The 26,622-nt window shown below is 46.3% G+C and overlaps 1 protein-coding gene across 1 annotated transcript in view; it reads left to right on the forward strand.

Moving 5' to 3' along the window:
• Window positions 1-26,622, forward strand: part of LOC121008093 (protein NDNF-like) — a 57,218-nt gene that overhangs the window by 16,716 nt on the left and 13,880 nt on the right. The window contains exon 2 of the mRNA XM_040440439.1: window positions 775-968. Coding sequence (XP_040296373.1) covers window positions 814-968 — 155 coding nt within the window. The 5' untranslated portion in view covers window positions 775-813. The remainder of the gene's footprint in view (window positions 1-774; window positions 969-26,622) is intronic.

Consider the following 26,622-nt stretch of genomic DNA (forward strand, 5'->3'; position numbering starts at 1 on the left):
AGTGGATGCCAAGCCAGGCAAGAAACTTAAGACTGTAGAAGGGTGGGATTAAGTTTAGACCAGTTCCTCATTTCCTTGTTTGTTAAATGTTAAAATCTCCCCAAGTGTTAGTATGTATGTGAGGCCCATAGTGGAGCTGGGAGCAGAGTGTCAGGAATCAGAAGCCCAGAGCAAGAGATCAGGAGGAAAGAAGAGGACACCAGCTGCTGAGATGCCTATGCAGAGGGTGTCAGGAGAGAGTGGGACGATCTCCCCAAGGTGAGTGGATCATGACACTTAGTTGGGTCCTTATTGATGTAAACATGGCACAAGTCAATTGCTTACCTAATAAGTGAATGGTGACAACAAGTAATGGTAATATTATTTAGTAATAAATACTACTGAGTGCTCAGAGGTGTAACTAGGTTAATCAGGGTAGTGTTTAGGGTGGAGCCTAATTCTCTGTTGCTTGATCAAATCCACTAGCTATTATGGTAAGGCAGCCACCTTTGGTACTGATACAACTGAAAACTGCATACAGTATGTTGTTCCTGCGTTCATATATTATCCCAGGGCATTCCACTTGTTTGTGAATTTATACAGGCAGTCAGGCAGCATTAGCTACTACAGTACATACATTATATATGGCAATGCTTTCTTCTCCAATACAAAACACTGGTATTCTAAGAACAGATGTATAGAAATAAGGCCACCCCATAATGTATTGTGTTGTCTTTCAGTACACAGAATCTAAAATGTTTTTCCATAGCTAACATATGTCATTTTCCATTTCAGGGCAGACTTCCTCACATGCCTACATAATTCCCCAAAATCATGGAGAAAGTGATTTTGATCCTTTGTCTCTCAATTTCCTGTTACATGGCTAATGCATTATCTCCATTGCACTCTAATCGTATGGGAGATATCAGGAGGCCTCTTCCCGTGGGGCAAAGAGTGGATGGATTTCTGCTCTTGGATACACCAGTCAGGTAAGCATTGTAAGCAAGCACTCGTATACTCTTGTCTAGGGTAATGAGTCAGTAAATGCCAGACACAAGGTGAATGATATCATTCATCATACAGTTCTTATTCCAGACATATGATGTCAACTATTTGTCAAGTCCAGAAAAAATAACATCCATAAATTCTGTACAGTACTAATATTTATGAATATACTTGAAATGGAATGGATCTGGGATGGGCATTATTCATTTTCAGTGCACATTCAAGTTCCCTCAAAACCACATGATTATGTTCAGATTTGGTATAATCTACTGTGTATTACATTGTGCTTTATTGCCATGATGTGTGGCAGTGACATACAATGCTTCTAACCTTTAAATGACTCCTATGGGAAAAGCATTGCTCACCGAATTAGAAGGCCAGTGGTTGGAGCAGAGGAGTAATTTGAAGCTCTTGGTTCCCAATGTAAAATCTCTAACAAGACCTCCAGACGCATAGAAGCATAACTTTAATGTTTCAGCAATCTCACCTATCAATATGCAATTTCTTTTGCTCTTTATTGAGCTGAAACAAGAAGGGGCGCTGAGCCTCCTAGTGCTACTTCTGCACCCCCTATACTTACATCCCTGCATTTGCCACTTAAAATACCGGAGTGGCAGGAGGCCCTTTGGGCCCTCTTAGGAACCAGGTGTGACTTCTGCACTTCGTATAGCTATGCCCTGGGGGTGGAGCTTTAATAAGGGCATTGTAATCCTTTTTGATGATATTGTAAGATGGATGTCCTAAGTTGAAATAGTGGATGTTAGCTGAATACTTGGCACCATCTACAGTTGTGTTATAGTATTAAAGAGCATCTGTCAGCATGATTAACCATATTAAACCAGACATATTGCCTGGTAGGGTACCTAATTTATCTTTGCATGTTGCAGTGTCGTTTAGATATAAGGATTTTTATCTTTATACAAATCGGACAGTTGGAGCACCAAGGGTCAGGCTGTAGTTTCCAGCATCACTACAGCTATGTCCCTAGTGCTCATTAAACTCCCTCTGTGCTGTCACTCATGGTCCAGTATTATTGTGTTATATGGAGTCATTGGCTTAAATGTATGCAATCATTGCTGGCAGTGGAGCTTCTGTAAATGGGAGTAAATGCAGTACACAAACCTGGGGGTATCTGCAATTGTTTCATATGTATTGTAATATCATGATATGTTCTTTCATGCATTCCAGCAGAGGATGTATGGTTGGCAGGAACAGGGCTAACCACCCTGTTCCTCCTCTCTTGGTAGGCATGGGCTAGTCCTACTTCCTGCTTTCCAAAAAAAACACACTGTAAAAAGTCAGCAGAGTGACCCTGCTGCAAGCGAGAGAATACAGATCAGAGGCTCATGACACAATGGCTGTGTAAGAAGGAGAGACTACTTACCTTTCCATCCTCCCAGCAGCTGCGTTCTTCCACTGTGTGTAAAGCCGCCGACATCTCCATATCTGGGAGGAAGGACACGCCGATGGCTTCAGACACAGAGGAGGAGCTCAACTGCTGGCAGGATGGAAAGGTAAGTATTCTCTCCATCCCACACCACGCTCGCTCCCTTTGCAGAGACTGGGGAATGCATTATTTTGATAAAACCTACTCACACCAATGACTACATTTAATACAGTATATTAACATTGGACCACCAATGATTATTAGTGTGTCACAGCTCAGCCACCATTAGACAAGGCTATTAACCCTGTAACTCAAAGGGGAGGAGGGACTGTAATGAGCACTATGGGCCTAGCTGTAGTGGTGCTAGAAGCGCCACAGCCTGGCCCTTGGTGTACCAACTGCCTGATTTGCATAAAGATAAAAAATCCTCATATCTCCACAGTGCTGCAACCTACAAAGATAAATAAGGTATCTTTTTATTCAGCACAATCAATCCTACCAGGCAATATGTCTGGTTTAATAGGGTTCATCATGCTGACAGTGGCCCTTAAACCCCTTCGTGCATTATCACATACATGTGTGTGATAATGTGTAAGCAGTTATATGGAGCAGGCTCAGCTCAGCAACATGGCGGGTGCTGGCTGCATAATACAGCAGGCATCTAGCTGCAATAATTGGGATCGACAATGACGCTGGACCCGGTTATTTAACCACTTTGAGTGACAGGGTCAGGGATAGTAATGTTTTCCCTGCCTGGTCCTGTCAATCAAAGTGGAGAGGGCGCGGCAGTTGCAGAGAGAGCTGAGCCTCTAGGTGTAACAGCAACGCCCACTTTGCTCCCAGATGCTCATATGCATATATATTAAAACATCATTTTTCTCAGCAATGCGGGCACATATGAACATGGAACCAACACAGATGCCTTCAGCTGCCAAGTGACAGATGCCAATTAAATCATACACATTGTCATATTATTATTATTTTTTTTAATAATCTTTATTGGTATTTATTTAATACAGATATATCAAACATTGTCTTTCTCCCATTTTCTTCTTCATTCCAGTGTAGACACTCAATATACATGCGCAATTACGTACCTACGTACCCCATTGTACCTTCTCTGTTGCCTGGTCCTCTCCTGGAGGAGGTGGAGGAGAGGCAGGGACGAAATACATACACATTGTCATTAATAAGAGTCTGTATGCAATGACCTGAACCACGTAGACACTTGTTGTCTCTGTGTATGGCTTTTTACCTTTATGCATAATCCATAACTATGGATTTTTATGGAAGCTGGATTTCTCCATAATTTTGTGTCAGGATTGGTACTCCCGATCCTGGTGTTATCCATGCTTCCAGGAATTACCCACAGGAGAGCTGGACTTGTGCTTTATATTTATATGAATAAAACACAGCCAAAAATGCTACCACAAAATTTTATAACATTCTGTTTTTTGGCATGATATAATTGTAAAGTGGTTAGAATTGTTCCCTGCAGCACTATGGTCCAACATTTCCAGCATTGTGGCCCAACATGTGCACTCAGCGATGTCCATAAGACATTATAATCTTATTAGGGGGTGAGTGTTGGAAATGGTGCCATGAATGGCGCAAGGGGACCTGCTGCAAAATCACCATTAGTTTGCACTCATAGTTGGAGGGGAATTCTCTGGCTCCCTGATCGGCTAGTCCAAGCCTGCCTCCAGGTACTTCAATGTCCATCAAAACTCAAAGAACATAAAGATATCTATCTTGGTTCCCTATGGAATTGACAGTAGCATGTACATGTGAGATAAAATGATTGGACTGCGAACGCCAGTGGGAAGAGGGACTAATGTGACCATGCAGAGGATCATAAGCTAATTTTCTAATAGTCTATACTAATATAACATCTTGCGCTTGCCCTTGTTGGCTTGGCCACTGGATCTTAAATTGGATGGCACTTGTGATTGCCCATGTCAAAATAATATATTTCAATAAAGGATTTAACTAGTTAACTTTTTGCAAGGGAGGTTGCACCACTGAATGCATATTTACTTATACTACCAGGGGCATCGCCAGTTGTTATTGCAACCTTTGATCTTGAGTCAATTTTAAATGTAGCTCGTATAATTCCATTTATTACTTATTGGAGGGAAATTACAGGTAATCTATCAGACACGTGACTTAATGGTTTAGTAACTGTGTAACATGTATCTAAGTTTCAGTAGCTCACTAATAGTAATTAGCGGAATGTCATAGGTGGCTTCAAATGTGAATGAGTAGTAGTAAAAACAGGAGCGGAACGGTGTCGAGAAAATGGTATAACTAACACCCGCGCAAGACCTGGACCAAACATTTTTTATTTTTTTTTGTAAATTCTTTATTTAGGATTTTCAATTTTTCGATTATCAAAATCATGACAAGCCATGAAGCAGATATTGAACAAAGTTCACTGAGTGAAGCAAAAATATAACAAATGACAATTGGTTAGGCAAATAAGCACAGTACCCAATGGGATACCACGCAGTCATATGTGGAACAATTTGAAGAAATTGGATCACAGACAGACGTATAAAGGAAAAGAAAGAAAGGAAAGGGATGAAAATAGTAAAGAGAAAGGGAAGGGGGAAGGGGGGGAGAGGGGGAGGAGGGAAAGGAAAGTTAACAACAAACTTCGCTCTCAAGTGTGGGATAAAAGTGTTCTACATTCTGTGGAGTCGTAGAATTCCAACCAATGACTCCAAGTTTTAGTAAACCCCTTCTCAGTGTGTCTTAATGACGAGGTGAGATCTTCCATTCTCATGGTCTCCTGGACTTTGTTGATCCACATGGTTACAGAGGGAACAGATGGTTGCCTCCAGAGACACGGGATACAAGCTCTTGCAGCGTATACCAGATGTCTTACCACAGATCTTTTATAGGTAGGGAGACGAATCTCGCACTGATGGAGAAGGAAGAAAGCAGGCGTCTTAGGGAGGGTATATGAGGTGAATTTAGATGTAATCAACCACACCAAATCCCAGAAACCTGAAAGATGAGGACAGCTCCAGAATGTGTGTAGGATAGTGCCTCTCTCGGAGCCACAACGCCAACATAAAGGTGAGATTGTCGGGAAAATGGAATTAAGTCTAGTAGGGACCCTATACCAACGGGACATAAGTTTGAATCCAGCTTCTTGGACATTGCTAGCAATATATGTTTTGTGAATGCATGTAAACAATCTTAATCTTTGTTCCGAGGAAAGCGCGATATCTAGATCAGCTTCCCATTGAGTGATATAGTTGGGAGGAGGTTGGTTGGGTGGAGTGAGTAGTAAGTTTTACATTCGAGAAAGGGTACGTCTTGTCACTCCAGATTGGTCACAAAGAGACTCAAAGTCTGTCTTGTCACAGACATAAAACACTGCTGGAGGAAGAGTGGCCATGAAATGTTTAAGTTGCCGAGACTGCCAAGGGTTAATGTTAGGGGTATCAGTCATCTCTGAGATTTGTTGGGGGCGAGCCACAAATTCGAGGCGATCAGATGATGGGCCCTGAATTTGTTGCAATTCACCAGAACACGAAAGGGTCCGCGTTCCATCCCAGAGGGAAATTGTGGATTACCCAGGAGAGGGAACATAGGAGAGGGGGACGGGGAGATACTGGGGCGATTTTGAATGGTAGAAAAGACTTTCAGGGAAGGGCCTATGGTCGGATGTAAGCGAGCCTCCAATGGTATGTGAGCGGCCAACCATGGAGTAGCAGGCAATGGAGTAGACAGAAAAGACTGTTCAACCGAGATCCATTGTTTATAGGCCTTGTGGCGACACCAGTCTACAATTCTAAGGAGGTGTGATGCTCTGTGGTAGGAAAGGAAGTCTGGCAGCCCTAGTCCTCCTTCCAGTTTGGGGCGAAAAAGTATCGACCTGGCTATTCTGGACGGTTTACCGGCCCAAATAAAATGAGTCAACATTTTCAAAAGATTGTGAAAAAAGAGTCTAGGAATATGAACCGGAAGAGCTTGAAAGAAGAAAAGGATTTTTGGCAATACGTTCATTTTAAAAATAGAGATCCTACCAAACCATGAAAACGTGTTTTTATGCCACCTGTCTAAGTCTGATTGTATGGTCCGGAGAAGAGGCGGGTAGTTAACCTGGTATAGGTCAGAGAGTGTAGGGGTCAGAAATATTCCAAGGTACTTTAAAGATGAGCGCGCCCATTTAAAGGGGAAATTCTCTGAAATTGACGTGACCGTGGCAGACCGGAGAGTAATGTTTAAGGCTTCAGATTTCTGATAGTTAATCTTAAAGTTCGAAAGGTGGGCATATACTTTAAGTTCCCGCAACAGGTTTGGGAGGGTAATCCTTGGGTTAGTGAGGAAGAATAGGAGATCATCAGCGTAGGCTGCGATTTTGTGCGAGGACCCATGGATCTGTAACCCAGTAATATCGGGGTTCCCCTTTATGTGGCAAAGAAGCGGTTCCAGACAGATCACAAATATTAGAGGGGATAGGGGGCAACCCTGTCTCGTTCCATTGCGGATGGATAGGGGCGAGAAAAATTGACCATTCACTTTGACAACTGCCGTGGGGTTGGAGTAAAGATTAATAATTCTAGACATCATCTTCTCACCTAGTCCTATGTGACGTAGGGTCTCAAACATGAATTTCCAATTGACCCTATCAAATGCCCTTTCGGCGTCAGTTGATAGGAATAATGTCGGTATCTTAGAGGTAACAGCTTGGTAAATCATGTTTATTGCTCTTGTTGTGTTATCCAGGGCTTCTCTCAAGGGTAAGAACCCAGTTTGGTCCAAGTGGATTAATTTTTGGAGATGTGGAGGAAACGTGTGGCAAGTTTTTTAGAGAACAATTTTAAGTCCACATTAATCAGTGAGATGGGACGGTAACTTTGGCATTGTGAAAGGTCCTTCCCTTCCTTGGGGACGACCGTGATGTGTGCTCTAAGGGTATCGTTGGGGAGAGTACGGGACATATCAAATGAGTTAAAGGCAGCTAGAAAATGAGTAGATAAAATGTCCCCAAATTGTTTATAGTAGGGTAGCGTGAGTCCATCTGGACCAGGAGCCTTCCCTGTTTGGGAATCTTTAATAGCAGCCTGTAACTCAGATAGTGATATGGGCGTCTCCAATACTGAAACCGCCTCTGGGGGGAGAGATGGAAGGCCCGCGGATTCGAGATAAGCCCTCATTGAGGGCATTGATTCACGGACAGTGGACTGATGAGAGTCCTCTAAGTTATATAGTGTGTGATAGTAGGATCTGATTGCTTCTGTTATTTCCCGTGGAAGGGAGACCTTTGAACCGGAGAGGGTTGACACGTGTGGAACATAAGAGCTTAGCCTAGTTTTTCGCAAAGCCCGGGCAAGGGTTCTGCCTGGTTTATTCCCATGTTCATAGTAGTGTCTACGGCATTTGGTTAAGGTCGCCTTCGCTTTTGAGAGGCAAAGTGAGCGAACCTGATCTCGAAGCTGGGTGAGTTCTGCTCCCAGCTGCGAGTCCAGGGTCTGTTTGTGTTGCTGTTCTAACGCGTGTATGCGCAATAGAAGGGTAGTTATCTTTGCTGCTTTCTCTTTTTTCAACTGGGAACCTAATTTTATAAAGGAGCCTCGGATAAAGCATTTATGGGCTTCCCAGATAGTAAGGGGATCACTCTCTGGTGTTACATTAGTCACAAAGTATTCAGTCAGGTCTTTCCGGATTTCAGAAGAGACCTGCAGGTCTTGTAGGAGTGAGTCATTCAACTGCCAATGCCAGGCCCTGGTTTGGTGGGTCGGGAGAGAAAGTGATATAGAGATTAGGGCGTGGTCAGAGAAGGCTATTGGATCAATCTCCGCCCTTGTAAGAAGGTCTAGTCTAGCATGATTCAGGAGGAAGTAATCCAACCTGGAGTAGGAGTTGTGTGGGTGGGAAAAGAACGTATAGTCTCGGGATGTTGGGTATAAGATGCGCTATGTGTCTGCGAGTTGCTGGGAGAAAAGGAGCTCCTTGAGCTTGGAAATGGTTGAGTGGGGATAAGAAACCTGGCCCTTGGAGGTATCCAAGCGAGGGTCTAGAACAATGTTAAAGTTCACCTCCAAGAATCAGGAGGCCCTCAGTGAAGTCCTCCAAGGCTCTAAGGGTCTTGGTCAGGAAACTAATCTGTCCCGTGTTAGGGGCATAAACAGACGCCAATGTAACTAAAGTACCAGCTATCTTTCCTTTTACAAACAGGTACCTGCCAGCTCCATCAGTGTGAGAATCAATCAGGTCCCAGGAGATTGCGTTGGAGATAAGGATAGAGACTCCTTTCGTCTTGGAATCAGGGTCAGTACTGTGATAGGCATGAGGAAAACGTCTATCAGAGAGCCTCGGAGTGGAAGAGGAGCGGAAATGTGTTTCCTGGATAAACGCCACTTGTGCTCGTTTTTTCCAGAGGAGACGCAGGAGGGAAGATCTCTTTTCAGGCAAGTTCAAACCCTGTACATTAAGGGAGACCAACAAAACGTCAGACATATTGTAACAGCAGGAGTCAAAAAGTAAGTGCGTAAAAAGTACATTTGTGAGAGAGAAGTGTGTTGCCAATAGGGCAGGGGGGGGGGAAGGGACGAGGGTAGGAGAGGGCGGAAAGGAGAGAAAAATGGAGAGGGGGGGGATTCTAGCTATAAGCAGGAAAAAGCTGCAAAACTAAAAGTAACTGTGAGTAGCCTGTCCAGAAGGGTACAAAGGAAAGGGCTCACAGTGCCCTAGTAGGGGAGGTAGAACAGATAGCGTCTAGAAGAGAAGATGGAACCTAATCTCAGGGAGAATGCCCAGTGACCTAAAAGTGAGGCAGAACAATTTTGCATCCGGGAGACCCCTTCCTAAAATGTAAAGTAACATTGACAGCGGTGAGAGGAAAGGATAGGTGTAAGGGTTTATACCTACAAGACAGAGGAAATGGAGGAAGCGCAGAAAGTTAACAGGGAACACAGAGGATAAGATAAGAACAGAGTCATAAGACAATTAATGTCCTCGGAGATTGAAGGGACGTGGAGAGTATCTCAGCAAAGTCCCCTTCAGGAATGCAGATGGAGGGTCGCATCAACGGAGAAGAGGATTGCGGATCAACGGGGAGACGGTGGAAGTCGTCTTGAAGGCTGGTAGTGGGGCCTGGATGGACGGCCGCGGGAGGAACTGGAACGGCCAGGAGATGTGCGTCTCGAGGAAGGAGATGCTGATCGTCGAGGGAAATCCGGCCTTTGTGGTGACTCTTGCAGGAGTGGAGGCAATGTCCAATCAGGAACTGCAAATGGATGGATATCCAGGAACTTGAAAAGATCCGAGAGATCGGCAGGAGAGCGGACTAGCATTGACTGGCCGTTAGAGTATCGGACAATGATGTGGAACGGATGACCCCAGCGGTAAGATGCTCCTGCTTCTTTAATTGCTTCTAGCAGAGGTCTAACCATTCTCCGCATAGATAGGGTTAGGTGGGACACATCTGGCAGGATAGTAATCGGAGTGTCCTCAAAGAAAAGTTCCTTCTTTTCCCAGGCTTTGCGTAGAATACGCTCTTTCACCGTGTAAAAATGGACCCGGCATATGACATCACGTGGCCTCTCCAAGTCACGATTTCTGGGTCCTGCGGTCCTGTGAACTCTGTCTAGCTCAATCTTGGTCAAAGGTGGATTATCTAGGGCCGAGTTGAATATGTCGACCACGATGGAATGTAACTGGTCGTTGGGGACAGACTCCGGGATGCTACGGAGCTTAAGGTTGTTCCGGCGGCCTCTATTTTCCACGTCGTCAAGGTGTGAAGAGAAGTCCTGCAATTGAGAGGTATGTGCAGACAGGGACGCGGAATGAGAGTGGCTAGTAGATGCTGTGACCGCATAACGGTGTTCTAGCGATGACAGCAGGATGTCTAGCTGTTGAACATCATCACGAACTGTCTGAAGAGCCTGGGCCTGTTTGGTCTCAATGCGGGCCACTTGTGCCTCTAGATCAGATTTTGTGGGCAATGCTCTCACCATTTCCCAGAGTTCTGCCAATGTGCGATCGATGGTAGATGGGGGTGGGGGGAGCCCCTGAGATTCCTCAGGTTTCTGTGTCAGCGAGGAGAAAATGGCAGGTATGCCTTGACTGAGAGGATGAGTGTCAGGGGTAGGCATTATGCGACCCTGAGTAGGAGCAGGGTTCAGCAGGGCCTGAGGCATCCCCCCAACGGAACCCCTTGAGGGGCTAGCAGTAAGAGAGTGGCTATGTGCATTATCCCTCCCGGGAGTTTGCTGTGTCCCAATCGTATGGCGACTTGCCGGGTGAGGCGAAGAGGCGCGGGCTTGTAGGCCGTCACCTTCAATAGGCCCCGATCTCGCCTGAGTGGCGGTACCTGGAAGCTCCGGCTGGTATGGAGCTGTGTGGCGTAGCGGGGGACCCGGTCGGGTGTCCATCTCGCTTAAGTAGGCCGGGGCTGAGTGGCATGGATGAGGATCACCCAGGTGCTGCTCTCTTAAAAGAGGGATCTCTGATGCTGGCGCTGGCAGAAACGGCTGTGCCGCGGGCCGCAGTGAGGAGGAAGCGGCGGCCATTGTAGGCGACTCCGAGCCTCCTTGCTGGGTGGATCGAAGAAAACGGCCGATGGAGTGCTCAGGAGGGACCGCGGGTTGGCTTCTCGATCGTGTCCCTTTAGTCATGGCCAGAAAGAAGTGAGTAGGAAGGTGGTCTCGCTTGTTTCCCTGAAGCAGGTCACGGAGCTCTCCTAACATGCGTCTTCACGCTGCCATGCCGAAGCCACGCCCCCGGACCAAACATTTTTAGTAGATAAACTATTTAATGCAAATAGAAGAAAGTAATTTACTCTAGAACATCTAGGGTGTGGAGTAAGGATTTATGGAGAGATAAGCTGTGATAAGCCAGATGTGTACTAAAGGCACACAGCATACTGAAAAAATAAATGCTTCATGTAGGCGTGGAGGCTTCTGTGTAACTGTCTATTCAATATTGGTTTTCTTTTTACTGGCTGCAAAGAGCATCTCTCACTCTGGAGGACCTGACTTAGCCATGAATTACACGTCCAAGATCTCAATGGGGATCATGTAGTGTCTGTTTACCTCCTGTGGTGGTACTGTAGGGGAATTGAACAGCTGCTGCATGATCCATCTATGGATTACAGCTGATTCCTGAAGGTCACAACAGCAGAATGTAGGACTTTCTGTGATCTTTTAATCATTGAGGACCCATCTAACAAAAAGGAATTGTCCAAAGCAGACAACTCTTTTAACATTTGCACGAGGATAGTCTCTGACTAGTATTGAAAAAAAAGTGGTTCAGTTAAGTCAGTGTTGGCAAACCTATGGCACGGGTGCCAGAGCCGGCACTCAGAGCTCTCTATGTGGACACCCACGCCCTGGAAACGTCTAGGGTGTACCAATATGCCTTAGACTTTTCCTGACATTCATCAGCGCAGGGCGCACTATGAACGGCACAGGCAGTGCTGAATGTAGGCAGGATATTATAGCCAAATGATAAAGTACCTGGAAGATATACTATCGGACTGTAGTATTCAGGTTACATTGCAGTGTTTTCACTTTGTGATAAATAAGTGGGTTTTGGGTTGCAGTTTGGGCACTCGGTCTCTAAAAGGTTCGCCATCGCTGAGTTAGGTAATAAAGTAGCATTTAGTAGGCCAGAGTAGAATTTGTTCCTGGACATAGCCATGATAACCAGTGTGAAAACATCTGTTATTTACATTGCTGGCTGCATTCAGATAATTGAAAAATAGGCCCGAAAACAAATAAGGCTACTTTCACACTCGCGTTTGGTGCGGATCCCTCATGGATCTGCACAAACGCATCCGTTCAGATAATACAACCGCATGCATCCGTTCAGAACGGATCCGTTTGTATTATCTGTAACATAGCCAAAACGGATCCGTCTTGAACACCATTGAAAGTCAATGGGGGACGGATCCATTTTCTATTGTGCCATCATGTGTCAGTGAAAACGGATCTGTCCCTATTGACCTACATTGTGTTTCAGGACGGATCAGATTAGTCGGACAGACACCAAAATGCTGCAAGCAGCGTGTTGGTGTCCGCCTCCAAAGCGGAATGGAGACGGAACGGAGCCAAACTGATGCATTCTGAGCGGATCCTTATCCATTCAGAATGCATTAAGGGCAAAACTGATCCATTTTGGACCGCCCTGAACGGCTCTCACAAACGGAAACGAAAACGCCAGTGTGAAAGTAGCCTAAGATTTATATTACAAAGTTACTTTTTTTCTCATTTCATGAACCTCTTCAACTCATAAGTAAAATTACCTTTTAACTAAAAAGAAATCATTTATATTTTTCGGATTGATATAATCCTAACTGGACACCTTAAAGGAACACTAAGGAATATAAAAATGCCCATAGATAAATATATAAATAAATCTTCTCTATGTGGCCCAGCCATGGATCACCCATGTCCGCCACCACCTTTATCGTCCCCCTCCGCACTGTCCTGCGCTGGGCTGTAAGCAGAGGCGGCTCTTCCATTAGGCCACTTAAGCCACCGCCTAAGGCCTCGCGCTGGTGGGGGCCTCGCTCTGGCTCCCACCAGCACCTGACACCGCCGCAATTTAATTGTCTGCTTCTCCGGACCTAGTTCTAGTTTACTTAAGACGAGCCGCCGCGGGAAAGCCGCTCAAGCCCCTCTGCTCTCTGCCTCTTTAAGAGAGCAGAGGCTGCTGGGGCTGAGAGCGTGCCGCCGTCTCTAAATGTCGTCAGAGGGTGCCGCCGTCTCTAAATGCAACTGCAGACCCGCCCTGCCCTTAGAGTGCTGCACAGGCAGGGAGAGAAGGAACGCCAGCCCCCAGGTTCCTGCTCACCTCACCGGCTGTCTGTTGTTCGGTGACCCGACCTGACCATTCTGGCTGCCGCCAGCACCGCCCTGAAGACGGTGTCAGTGGTGGTGGACTGTCACTGTGGAGTGTGGACTGGTGCCACTGAACCGAAGAAGAATCCTCCAAGGTGTTCAGGTGTGTGTCCTTGTCCTGCTGGCTGCTGTCCCCCCTCCCTGGCAGTGTGGGGGGCAAATTACTTAATGGGGCAATGTGGGGGGGAAAATTACTTAATGGGGGCAGTGTGGGGGGGGAAATTACTTAATGGGGGCAGTGTGGGGGGGGAAATTACTTAATGGGGGCAGTGTGGGGGGCAAATTACTTAATGGGGGCTGTGTGGGGGGCAAATTACTTAATGGGGGCTGTGTGGGGGCAAATTACTTAATGGGGGCTGTGTGGGGGGCAAATTACTTAATGGGGGCAAATTACATGATGGGGGCAGTGTGGCGGGCAAATTACTTGATGGGGGCAGTGTGGCGGGCAAATTACTTGATGGGTGCAGTGTGCCGGGCAAATTACTTGATGGGGGCAGTGTGGCGGGCAAATTACTTGATGGGGGCAGTGTGGCGGGCAAATTACTTGATGGGGGCAGTGTGGCGGACAAATTACTTGATGGGGGCAGTGTGGCGGGCAAATTACATAATGGGGGCATTCTAGAAGGGAATTACTATTGGTGGAGCACCATGAGGAGCCCTATTACTTTGGGGGCACTATTATTTCTTCAGGATAGTATTGGGGGGCACAGTGAGCAGCAGGAAAACACTGTGGGGACTCCAGGTTGGGGGATGATGATAGAAATGTGAGGACACTAAGATGTCTGTGTGTCACACTCTGCAGATACGAGGCGGCTGAGAGAAGAGTCCGGACCGAATGGAGAAGACTATGACAGAGAAGATCTACATCCGAGGAGACGTCACCTGCAGACCCTGGATGTGACAGGTATGTGCTGCTGTATAGCAAGTACAGCAAAATGCAGTGTGTGGGGGGAGGGTCGATTTAGAGAACTGGGCCAGGGTTAATGCAAAGTGTTAATATGCACTGTGAATATAAGCCCTGTACTGTGTTGTCACTGTGCATATTAACCCTTTACTGTGATGTCACTGAATATTAAAGGGATACTTCGGGATAGGAAAATAAATCCACTATCCAAAGGATAGGAGATAAGTGTCTGATCGGAGGGGTCTGGCCGTTGGGATCCCCCACGATCTCCTGTATGGTACTCCGGATCTCCTTGTGCCCGGAGCGGTGGTCAACACTCCCCCTCCATGTATCTATGGGAGAGCCGCAGATACAGCACTTGTGTATCTCCGAGTCTTCCATAGAGATACATGGAGGGGGAGTGCTGACCACACCACCGCTCCGTGCGGTGGTTGCCACAACTTATTTCTTGAGGACTGAGACGGGGCGCCGTACGGGAGATCACAGGCATCCCAACGATCTTCGTGGGGGCCGCATGTTTAGGTTTCGCCTAAGGCCTCACAAAGTCTAGAGCCGCCTCTGGCTGTAAGACAACCCACTGAAGAAGGAACCTTCTTTCTCTACCTTGTGTACAGTAGGAAAAAGCTCACCCCTCTGTCTAAGTCACACCCTTTGTTCACTAGCAAAAAATAAAACAGATCAGTAGGAAATTAACCCTTGTGTGCAGAATTTCTACAAGACTGTTTCGGGGGCATTAAGAAAATCCTGCAGACTGTGTGGTGGTTGCGAGATTATCTCCTGTTTACTTTTATTATTCATTTCTAGGTTTAGTGCTCCTTTATTATAATACCATAAAAGAAAAGGGAATGCTTTTATCATGATGATATTTTAGATATACTGCATGTAGCATTCTACAATTATTCCATCACTGCTGTGCTGTAATTATAAGGTGTGCAGAGGTTGCGGTGCCACCCAGTCTCCGTAGTCTGAGTGGGCCAAAAAGATCCTGCTGCCTTAGTGAGCACTATAAATGATGTGTGATAGTTGGGGGTCCTCTTACTGCTTGTGTATTGGGACTCTGTATCACTGTAATGTGAAGGTTTTATTGTGGCTGCACAAGCACTGATAAGGACTATGGAAAGTATGGGAAGTGTTACCTGCAATGAACCTCTCAGTCCTGTCCTTGTATTACCCTACACTGAATTGGGCGGATGTAATGAGTAATACGACTTTTCTGTCTCTCTCCATATAGTAATAGACAGCTATAAGACGGTTCACATTATTACTCACAGCTGCTTGGTGTGTCTTGCGGAATTCATTTCTTAAGATGTTTGTGAATAGTTGGCTCAAGGATCTCCTTGGCACTCCTAAAGAGTGACACATTAAAGGGGGTGTTTGAGAGTAGAAAAACATGGAATAATCTTGGTTGGTGGGGAGCAGACCACATATTCATGGTTGCTCTCCATTCAGTTTAATGGGAGTGGTTGTGCAACATGCTCAGTGAGCACCCTCATATGGTAAATTTCAGGAGAGCGTGACATGGGCAATGGCCTACAGCCGACACATTCTTGCTAGAGTCTTAATGATCCCCATGTCTTTTCTATTCCTAGACCTACCTACTGACAGCTACCCATGTCTTCTCCTTATAGTGTAAGCCTAAGTCCCAAGATAATGCCAGCCACAGTGTCCCCAAATAAAGCCTGTCAAAATATCCCCTCGTCCTCCCGTGCTGTTTATATCCCCAATAATTCCAAAATACCCTCTTACACTGGCAGCCACTACACATTTTACCTACTTGGCTTTGTTATGGGATGCACTGAGGTTGGCATTTTCTAGTGGAGCAGTATGGATTGGTATTGCTATTTACTTTAAAGGAGTTGTCCCTATTGTTCACAAAAAAATAAAGGAGCAACTGGATCTGAATACTTGTGTATTTGCATGTAATTAAGCATTTTGTATAGCCACTGAGTTATTCATAAAATCTGTATAGCACCACCTGTTGTTAGTACTCTTCCTTAATTCCCTGTCCACCTCACTGAGGACGTGCATGCTCTGTTCCATCCAGAGGGCAGATTGGGAACTCAAAGTGGCCCCTGGAAAAAATGTAGAAGTGGCCCCATGTTGTAGTCTGAGCCAAACTGGTAGAAGGCATGGCCAAGCCAAATAGGTGGGGTCAGCAAACCAGCCTGTTTTGCACTTTAGTGACCAAGCAATACTGTCGTGTTCCATTATTTCTTTATTTTATGTTATTTATGTAACTAGCATCATTCTCTTCCTTCAGCCCCTCCAACATACAGTCCCTTGTAAATAACATTACCACCCTCATTTCAGTCATCTCCAACATACAGTCCCATGTAAATAATCACTTCCTTCATTTCCGTCCCCTCCAACATACTGTTCTTTGTAAATATTTTCACTCCCTTTGCCCGCTTAAACATACAGTCCCATGTAAATAGCATCACTTTCCTCACTTCAGCCCCTCCAACATACAGTTCCATATATGTAGCATCACTTTCCTCACTTCAGCCCCCTCCAACATATAGTCCCATGTAAATAATATCACTCCTCCCCATTTAGCCCCTCCAACATACAGTCCCATGTGAATATCCTCACTTCCTTCACTTCAGCCCCATCCAATATACAGTCCCATACATGTAAGTAACATCACTCCATTCCTTTCAGCCCCCAACATAGAGCCCCATGTAAATAGCATTACTTCCCTCATTTCATCTCTCCTCCAACATACAGTTCCATGTATCTAATATCACTTCCCTCATTTCAGTTCCCTCCAATATACAGTCCTATGCTCCATCCACATACCAACCTGCAGCAACCCACTCCTCTCTTCATCAACATGCAGTGAAGTGTCCCCCTTAATCTGGTGGCCCTGCCCATTAGACCTCTTTCTGTGACACCATACCTACTAGGAGTAATGCTATTCTTGTCACGACCCACACATTATGGCAGTGCTGCCAACGGCCTGTGATGTATATTATATGCATTGCAGCTCCAATGGGCCGGTGTCACCCGGCCTCACTTACATTGTGGCTTAATGACAATGACAGCACAGCAGGGTCCCTGCAATACCTCACAGGCAGGTGACGGCTCCGCTGTTCTGTCATTATTTTGTGTATGATAATGACAGCTCAGCAGGGCTGCCTGCGACTTGCGATGTGTATGGCAGAGACACTGCTGCACTGTCATTATAATGTGCAGCCACAATGTGTGGAGTAGAGTAACTTGTGCAGCCACAATGTGTGGAGTAGAGTAACTTGTGCAGCCACAATGTGTGGAGTAGAGTAACTTGTGCAGCCACAATGTGTGGAGTAGAGTAACTTGTGCAGCCACAATGTGTGGAGTATAGTAACTTGTGCAGCCACAATGTGTGGAGTAGAGTAACTTGTGCAGCCACAATGTGTGGAGTAGAGTAACTTGTGCAGCCACAATGTGTGGAGTAGAGTAACTTGTGCAGCCACAATGTGTGGAGTAGAGTAACTTGTGCAGCCACAATGTGTGGAGTAGAGTAACTTGTGCAGCCACAATGTGTGGAGTAGAGTAACTTGTGCAGCCACAATGTGTGGAGTAGAGTAACTTGTGCAGCCACAATGTGTGGAGTAGAGTAACTTGTGCAGCCACAATGTGTGGAGTAGAGTAACTTGTGCAGCCTCAATGTGTGGAGTAGAGTAACTTGTGCAGCCACAATGTGTGGAGTAGAGTAACTTGTGCAGCCTCAATGTGTGGAGTAGAGTAACTTGTGCAGCCTCAATGTGTGGAGTAGAGTAACTTGTGCAGCCACAATGTGTGGAGTAGAGTAACTTGTGCAGCCTCAATGTGTGGAGTAGAGTAACTTGTGCAGCCACAATGTGTGGAGTAGAGTAACTTGTGCAGCCACAATGTGTGGAGTAGAGTAACTTGTGCAGCCACAATGTGTGGAGTAGAGTAACTTGTGCAGCCACAATGTGTGGAGTAGAGTAACTTGTGAAGCCACAATGTGTGGAGTAGAGTAACTTGTGCAGCCTCAATGTGTGGAGTAGAGTAACTTGTGCAGCCACAATGTGTGGAGTAGAGTAACTTGTGAAGCCACAATATGTGGAGTAGAGTAACTTGTGCAGCCTCAATGTGTGGAGTAGAGTAACTTGTGCAGCCACAATGTGTGGAGTAGAGTAACTTGTGCAGCCTCAATGTGTGGAGTAGAGTAACTTGTGCAGCCACAATGTGTGGAGTAGAGTAACTTGTGCAGCCACAATGTGTGGAGTAGAGTAACTTGTGCAGCCTCAATGTGTGGAGTAGAGTAACTTGTGCAGCCTCAATGTGTGGAGTAGAGTAACTTGTGCAGCCTCAATGTGTGGAGTAGAGTAACTTGTGCAGCCACAATGTGTGGAGTAGAGTAACTTGCCTAAAGTGAACTTGGTAGGTCAGCTTGGGTTAGCATTCTCGTAGGTCTTTGTTTACCACAGCTGTATTCTACTAAGGCCTTCCCCAGCCAACAGTACAGACACTTACCGGGAAATGGTCTAGAACATCTTGCAATGGTTCCAGTGGCACCTCTGGTTAACGGCTCTGCTCAGACATGGTATTTCTAAGCAAAAACGCAGCCAGTGCAGGCCAAGATGAATAGGAAAAAGTTTACCACCCAACAAGATCTCTGGATAGGCAACTCTAGCATGGTGGCTGGCTGGACCCAACTCAACTCTTGCAGACCATGCAGTGGTATTTTTCCAGCTGCAACCCAGCATTTATGCCGGAAAGCCACTGTATCTCATTATAGTCAATATGGACCATTGGTGAACTGTAAAATCTGGATCCAGTGAACTCCAGCAGGCAGTTCTCTGCTGGAACAGCCTGCCGGATAAGTTCATCGAAGATTTCAGTTTAGCCTTAGGCTACTTTCACACCTGCGTTGTGGTGCGGATCCGTCTGATTGTATCCGTTCAGAACGGATCCGTTTGCATTACCATAAAAAAAATATATTATAATAAATAAATTATTTTTTTATTTTTTTTTTGTTCATGATAATGCAAACGGATCTGTTTTGACTTACACTGAAAGTTAATGGGGGACGGATCCGTTTTTAATTGCACCATATTGTGTCAGTGAAAACGGATCCGTCCCCATTGACTTACATTGTAAGTCAGGACGGATCTGTTTGGCTCCGCATCGTCAGGCGGACATCAAAGGTGTCCGCCACCAGAGCAGAACGGAGGCTGAACGGAGCCAAACTGATGCATTCTGAACGGATCCTTATCCATTCGGAATGCATTGGGGCTAAACTGATCCGTTTTGGGCCGCTTGTGAGAGCCCTGAAACGGATCTCACAAGCGGACCCAGAAATGGCAGTGTGAAGATAGCCTAATTCCTCTATGTCTACACACACATGCATGACAAAACAAGTCTTCAAGACAAAGTTCAGGTTACTGCAACATATTTGACATGTTCTTGCTCAGATTTGTACATATCTATTTGCATATATTTTTGCAGAAATACCTTTGAACTTCCCAGGTGTCATCTACAAGATTAGATAATTTTGTATCTTGAACTGTGAGAAGTTCGGTGGAAGTCATATATTGCACATAGCTCCCATTCCTGTACCCCTTGTTACACACAGCATTGGTGTTTTCGTGTGATAAAGAGTTCACTGTCAGGGCTGTGTTAGGACAAAGTTTACTGACTTGTTCCCAGTAACCGAATGCAAACAAATAGGAGAAAAATAGCCAAGTCTGCATTAACTGTTTGATTCCCTTTCACTGCACCATGTTTATCTTTCTCTTACGGAGGAATGTATGCAGAGTTTTTCTCATGTGCTTCTACTGAGGTCTACGAATGCAGATTTCTTTTGGTTTCACGGAACGGTTTCTTCAAATTATTCAAGGGGTTATATAGAAAAATGTATTTTGGAGGCCACATGATTGGCTAATAAAGATGTTGTCTAGTCCAGAAAATCCACTTATTATACCCTATTAGGAATTTATAGGAGGTGGAAAGTGTCTACAAAGAGTGTCTCATGCTCTGGAGGACCTGTCCTGTCCTGTTGTGTCCTGCATTACGCAAACACATAGCTGTGGTTCACCTGAATAAAACACTTTTTTTCTTTTGTTCATCCGAGACTCCATTCCTAAATTATACTTCTTCTTAGAAGAAGTTAGGCCTTTGGTGCAATGAGGGAACCACCGTTGCTTTTGTTGCCCCAAGCTCTGCTCCGTTCTGTGGCCATCACCTCCTTTGCTGCTTTGCCACTGCCTGGTCCTGTGAATCAAAGCAGCCAGGTAGGGGCTGGCCATAGAAATTAGTGGAGCTTGGGTGCAACAAGAGCAATGGTGATGCCGTCATTGCACCAAATGCAAAATTTACATATTAACAAAAAGTATCATTACTTGAGAACAGAGACTCTGATCAACAAAAGAAAAACAGCATTTTAATCAGGTGAACCACAGCTATGAGACTATAGAAACCATTGAATAGGGAGGACATCCCAGTGTAGTTTGCCTCCTATTCCAGTGTGACAGTGGTCATCAAGTTGCTATGTATCATGGAGGCAAAATATACTGAAACTGTAAACCACAATTGTTATGCAACTTTTCCCAGCAACATTGGAGTCCATCAAGTGTAGAACCGTATAACTCTGAAACTGGAGGGTTATTGTGTTCCAGAAGCACCAAAAGCAGAGTGAACAAGGTTTTCCTGCCCTTTCGTGGTATCTAAATACCCTGTGGCTTTTGTTGCTTCCCTGCAACCCACCAGAAAGGACAAATACCCACCTACAGTAGCCCCTACTCCAGATACACCCATGATCAAAAGTATTAAACTGTTCTTCAGTTCATTCAAGGTTCACCATTTGTGGGGCAATGCATGTACGGTATGATGAAATATAATGAAACTTTCAGGTGAAGGGACATTAATATTTCTTGTCCACTAGTAGGGATCAAAGTATCTTCTGGTTATGGGTGAAGCAAGATAGTGGTGCATTATGGCATAACGATTGAGTCCACATCTACTGTATATAAAGTGTTCCAACGAGCCTGACAAAATACTCTTGTTATTCTGGGGGCCTATGCCCACAGTTGTCCCACTTCTCTATGAGGGCACAGGTGCCACATCAGTCACTGCCAGCAGTCCAGATCCACTGCTCCTACTCCTTTCAGCAGCAGGTCCGGGTGCTGGTGTTCCACATGCAGTCTGCGGGCTACTACTTTTGCCATCAGTCAGTGTTTCCCAGTGTTTTAACCTTTAGTATGTACTGGCGACATGTATCTTTCCTTCCCATGTGCATAACCTTACATTTGCCAGCGTTAAACCTCATCTGCCACTTCTCTGCCCAATCCTCCAATCTATCCAGATCCATCTGTAGCAGTATACTGTCCTCTTCTGTGTTTATTACTTTACACAGTTTAGTGTCATCTACTGTGCAAGCCTTCTACAAGATCATTAATAAATATATTGAAGAGAATAGGGCCCAATAATGGCCCATGTGGTACTCCACTAGTGACAGCGACTCAATCTGAGTCTGTTCTGTTAATAACCATCAGGGCCAGCTCCAGGTTCATGTGGGCCCTTGGGCGATAAAGTCTCAGTGGGCCCCCTTGTGGCATTTTGCACGTTGCTTACAGCAATGAAACTGCATTTATTATACAGTAGATTAAATACCTTACTGTCCATTCACACGTCCGTAGTGTATTGCAGATCCACAATACACCAGGCAGGCACCCCATAGAATTGCCTATTCTTGTCCGCAATTACGGACAAGAATAGGACAAGTTCTATTTTTTCACGTAGTTTTTCCCCGCAATTTGCGGTATGGATGCGGACCCATTCTACGGACGTGTGAATGGACCCTAACACATAGAATGCTACAGAGCGGATATACAGTATAGACCAAAAGTTTGGACACACCTTCTCATTCAAAGTGTTTTCTTTATTTTCATGACTATGAAGGCATCAAAACTATGAATTAACACATGTGGAATTTTATACATAACAAACAAGTGTGAAACAACTGAAAATATGTCATATTCTAGGTTCTTCAAAGTAGCCACCTTTTGCTTTGATTACTGCTTTGCACACTCTTGGCATTCTCTTGATGAGCTTCAAGAGGTAGTCCCCTGAAATGGTCTTCCAACAGTCTTGAAGGAGTTCCCAGAGATGCTTAGCACTTGTTGGCCCTTTTGCCTTCACTCTGCGGTCCAGCTCACCCCAAACCATCTCGATTGGGTTCAGGTCCGGTGACTGTGGAGGCCAGGTCATCTGGCGCAGCACCCCATCACTCTCCTTCATGGTCAAATAGCCCTTACTTTCAAAGTTTTCCCAATTTTTCGGCTGACTGACTGACCTTCATTTCTTAAAGTAATGATGGCCACTCGTTTTTCTTTACTTAGCTGCTTTTTTCTTGCCATAATACAAATTCTAACTGTCTATTCAGTAGGACTATCAGCTGTGTATCCACCTGACTTCTCCTCAACGCCACTGATGGTCCCAACCCCATTTATAAGGCAAGAAATCCCACTTATTAAACCTGACAGGGCACACCTGTGAAGTGAAAACCATTTCAGGGGACTACCTCTTGAAGCTCATCAAGAGAATGCCAAGAGTGTGCAAAGCAGTAATCAAAGCAAAAGGTGGCTACTTTGAAGAACCTAGAATATGACATATTTTCAGTTGTTTCACACTTCCACATGTGTGAATTCATAGTTTTGATGCCTTCAGTGTGAATCTACAATTTTCATAGTCATGAAAATAAAGAAAACTCTTTGAATGAGAAGGTGTGTCCAAACTTTTGGTCTGTACTGTATGTGAATCAGTCCTACTTTTATTTTCTACCCAGTGTTTCAGTCCCTCAGGTCTACTCACAGATATGTGCCCCCCTCACAGTAGATATGCCAAGATATGCCCCCTTCATATTATATATGCCAAGATATGTGTCCCCTTCACAGTAGATATCCCAAAATATGTGCCCCCTCAGAGTTGATATGCCAAGATATGTGCCCTCTCACAGTAGATATGCCAAGATATGTGCCCCTCACAGTAGATATGCCAAGATATGTGCCCCCTCACAGTACATATGCCAAGATATATGCCCCCTTCACAGTAGATATCCCAAAATATGTGCCCCCTCACAGTAGATATGCCAAGATGTGCCCCTTTCACAGTAGATATGCCAAGATATGCCCCCTTCATAGTAGATATGCCAAGATATGTGCCCAGTGCCCCCTTTACAGTGGTTATGCCCAGATGTGCCCCCTTCACAGGAAGTGAAAAAAAAACAATAAATACTCCTCGCATCAATCACCTGGCTCCTCCCATGATCTGCGCTCCCCATCAGCAGCAGCAGGATACTGTGACACATGGCGCTGCTGTGTAGGAGGAGCAGAGGCTGATTACCAGCCTGCCCGCTCCTCCTCCTACACAGATCAGCAGGATGATGTGTGAGGACATCGTGCTGCTGCTTGGAGCGCTGGCAGCTCAATGGTGGAGCGGGGAACAAATAGTTCCCCGCTTCAGTGGTGTGCTTACGGTGTTCGGCACCCGGGCGGGTCCTTTCTCTGGCAGCCCCCCCCCCCCCCCCCATACTTGAAAAAAAATAGTACCCCCTCACAGTAGTATTGCCCTCATTGTACAACCTTCACACTAGGTTTGTACAGATGTGTGCCCCCTCACAGTAGTTATGCCCACATTGTGCCCTCTCACAGTAGTTATGCCCTCTCTGTGCCCCTTTCACAGTTGTAATGCCCTATCTGTGCCCCCTTCACAGTAATAATCCCCATTGTGCCCCCTTCATAGTAGAAATCCCCATTGTGCCCCTTCACAGTAATAATTCCCTCTGTGCCCCCTCCAGGGTAGTAATGCCCTCTGTGCCCCCTCCATAATAGAAATGCCCATTGTGCCCCCATCACATTAGTAATGCCTTCTGTGCCCCCTCCAGGGTAGTAATGCCCTCTGTGCCCCCTCCATAGTAATAAAGACCTCTCTGCCCTCTCCATAGTAATAAAGACATCTGTGCCCCCTCCATAGTAATAAAGACCTCTGTGCCCCCTCCATAGTAATAAAGACCTCTGTGCCCCCTCCATAGTAATAAAGTCCTCAGTGCGCCCTCAATAGTAATAAAGACCTCTGTGCCCCCTCCATAGTAATAAAGTCCTATGTGCCCCCTCCATAGTAACAAAGTCCTATGTGACCCCTCTGTATTAAAACAAAAAAATACAGTAACTACTCACCTTGTCCCGTTCCTGAAGCTCACAGTCCTCTCTTCCCTGCAGGTACAGATTGCTTTGCAGCACTGTGTGGGCGGAGCTTATGTAGATTACCGGTCTGCAGGCTCGGCCCATACAGGCCAGCAGCGCGATCTGTGCTTGCAGGCTGAATGGTGGAGCAGGGAGAAGTCTTCCTGCTTCACCATTCAGATTGCCGCCGACCTGAAGGAGAGGAGGAGCGCTGGGAGCTGAGCGGTGAGTGACAGGACCCAGCTCCCTGCTCTCCAGCAATGAGTGCTTCCATCTGTATTGATGGAAGCGAACAATGCTTCTGGCAGCTGTGCTGTGGGCCCCCGCAGGAGCTGTGGGCCCCGGCACTTACCCGGGTATGCCGGGTGCTGACGCCGGCCTTGATAACCATCCTCTGTTTTCTATCACTAAGCCAGTTACTTATCCACATACACATGTTTTCTCCCATTCCAAGCTTTCTCATTTTATATACTAACCTATACAAGGAGGGCAGGGGTGAAGACTAGGTGGAAGATGATGATGTAGAGGATGATGAGGTCCTCGACCCCACATGGAATCAAGGTCATGTGAGTGACCTATGTAGTTCAGAGGAAGAGGCGGTGGTCACACAGAGCCACCAGCACAGCAGAAGAGGGAGCAGGGTGCAAAAGCGGAGAGGCCGTCCTCTAGACAGTACGCCTGCTACTGCCCACCGCAGCAAGGGACCGAGCACACCAAAGCCAGCTCCAAGGAGTTCCCTGGCGTGGCAGTTCTTCAGACAATGTGCTGACAACAAGACACGAGTGGTTTGCACGCTGTGCAATCAGAGCCTGAAGCGAGGCATAAACGTTCTCAACCTGAGAACAACCTGCATGACCAGGCATTTAAGTGCTAAGCACAAGCTGCAGTGGAGTAGACACCTCAAAAACCAAGAAAGGTCTCTGGCTCCTCCTGCTTCCTCTTCTGCTGCAGTCTCGGCCTCTTCATCCACCTCTGGAGTGACGGTGCCACCTGCCATCCCGCAAACACCACCACCTGGGTCACCAAGCATCTCCACAATGTCCCACGGAAGCATTTAGCTCTCCATCTCCCAAACAGTGGAGAGGAAGACGAAGTACCCCCCTACCCACCCGCGATCCCTAGCCCTGAATGACAGCATTTCTAAATTACTGGCCTTTGAAATGCTGTCATTCCGTCTGGTGGAGACAGATAGTTTAAAGGCCTTATGGCGGTGGCTGTCTCACAGTACGTCGTGCCCAGCCACCACTACTTTTCCAGGCGAGCCATCCCTTCCCTGCACAACCAAGTAGGGGACAAAATCAGATGTGCACTGCACAACGCCATCTGTGGCAAGGTGCACCTCATTACGGATACGTTGACCAGTTAGCATGGTCAGGGACATTATATCTCCCTAACAGCACACTGGGTAAATGCATTGTTTGCTGGGCCTGAGGCGGATAGCAGTTTGGCGCATGTCCTTCCACCACCGAGGATTGCAGGGCGCTTCAGTTTGCCTCCTGTTGCTTCCTCCTCCTATTCCGCTTCCTCATCCGCTACCAGCTCCTCATGCGGTCAGCGTAACACCTTCACCACCAGCTTCAGCACAGCCAGGGATAAACGACAGCAGGCAGTTTTAAAACGTATCTGTTTGGGGGACAAACCCCACACCGAGCAGGAGCTGTGGACGGGCCTTGAACAACAGTACGATGAGTGGTTGGTGCCAGTGAGCCTCAAGCCCGGCCTGGTGGTGTGCGATAACGGGCAAAATCTCGTAGCAGCTCTGGGACTAGCCGGTTTGACGCACATCCCTTGCCTGGCGCATGTGCTGAATTTGGTGGTGCAGAGATTCCTTAAAATTACTCCGATATGTCAGAGCTGCTGCATAAAGTGCGGGCCGTCTGTGCGCGCTTTCGGCGTTCTCACCCTGCTGCTGTTCGCCTGTCAGCGCTGCAGCGTAACTTCGGCCTTCCCGCTCACCACCTCATATGCGACGTGCCCACAAGGTGGAACTCCACCTTGCACATGCTGGCCAGACTGTGTGAGCAGCAGCAGGCGATAGTGGAGTTTCAGCTGCGGCACGCACAGGTGAGTCGCTCTGCGGAAGAGCACCACTTCACCACCAATGACTGGGCCTCCATGCGAGACCTGTGTTCCTTTTTGCGCTGTTTCGAGTACTCCACCAACATGGCCAGTGCCGATAATGCCGTTTTCAGCGTAACTATCCCACTTCTATGCCTCCTTGAAAAATGCTTCTGGCGATGATGGAAGAGGATGTGGCACAGGAGGAGGAGGAGGAAGAGGGATCATTTCGTAGGGTTT

The sequence above is a fragment of the Bufo bufo genome, chromosome 1 (assembly GCF_905171765.1).
Source record: "Bufo bufo chromosome 1, aBufBuf1.1, whole genome shotgun sequence".
Classification (NCBI taxonomy): Eukaryota; Metazoa; Chordata; class Amphibia; order Anura; family Bufonidae; genus Bufo; species Bufo bufo.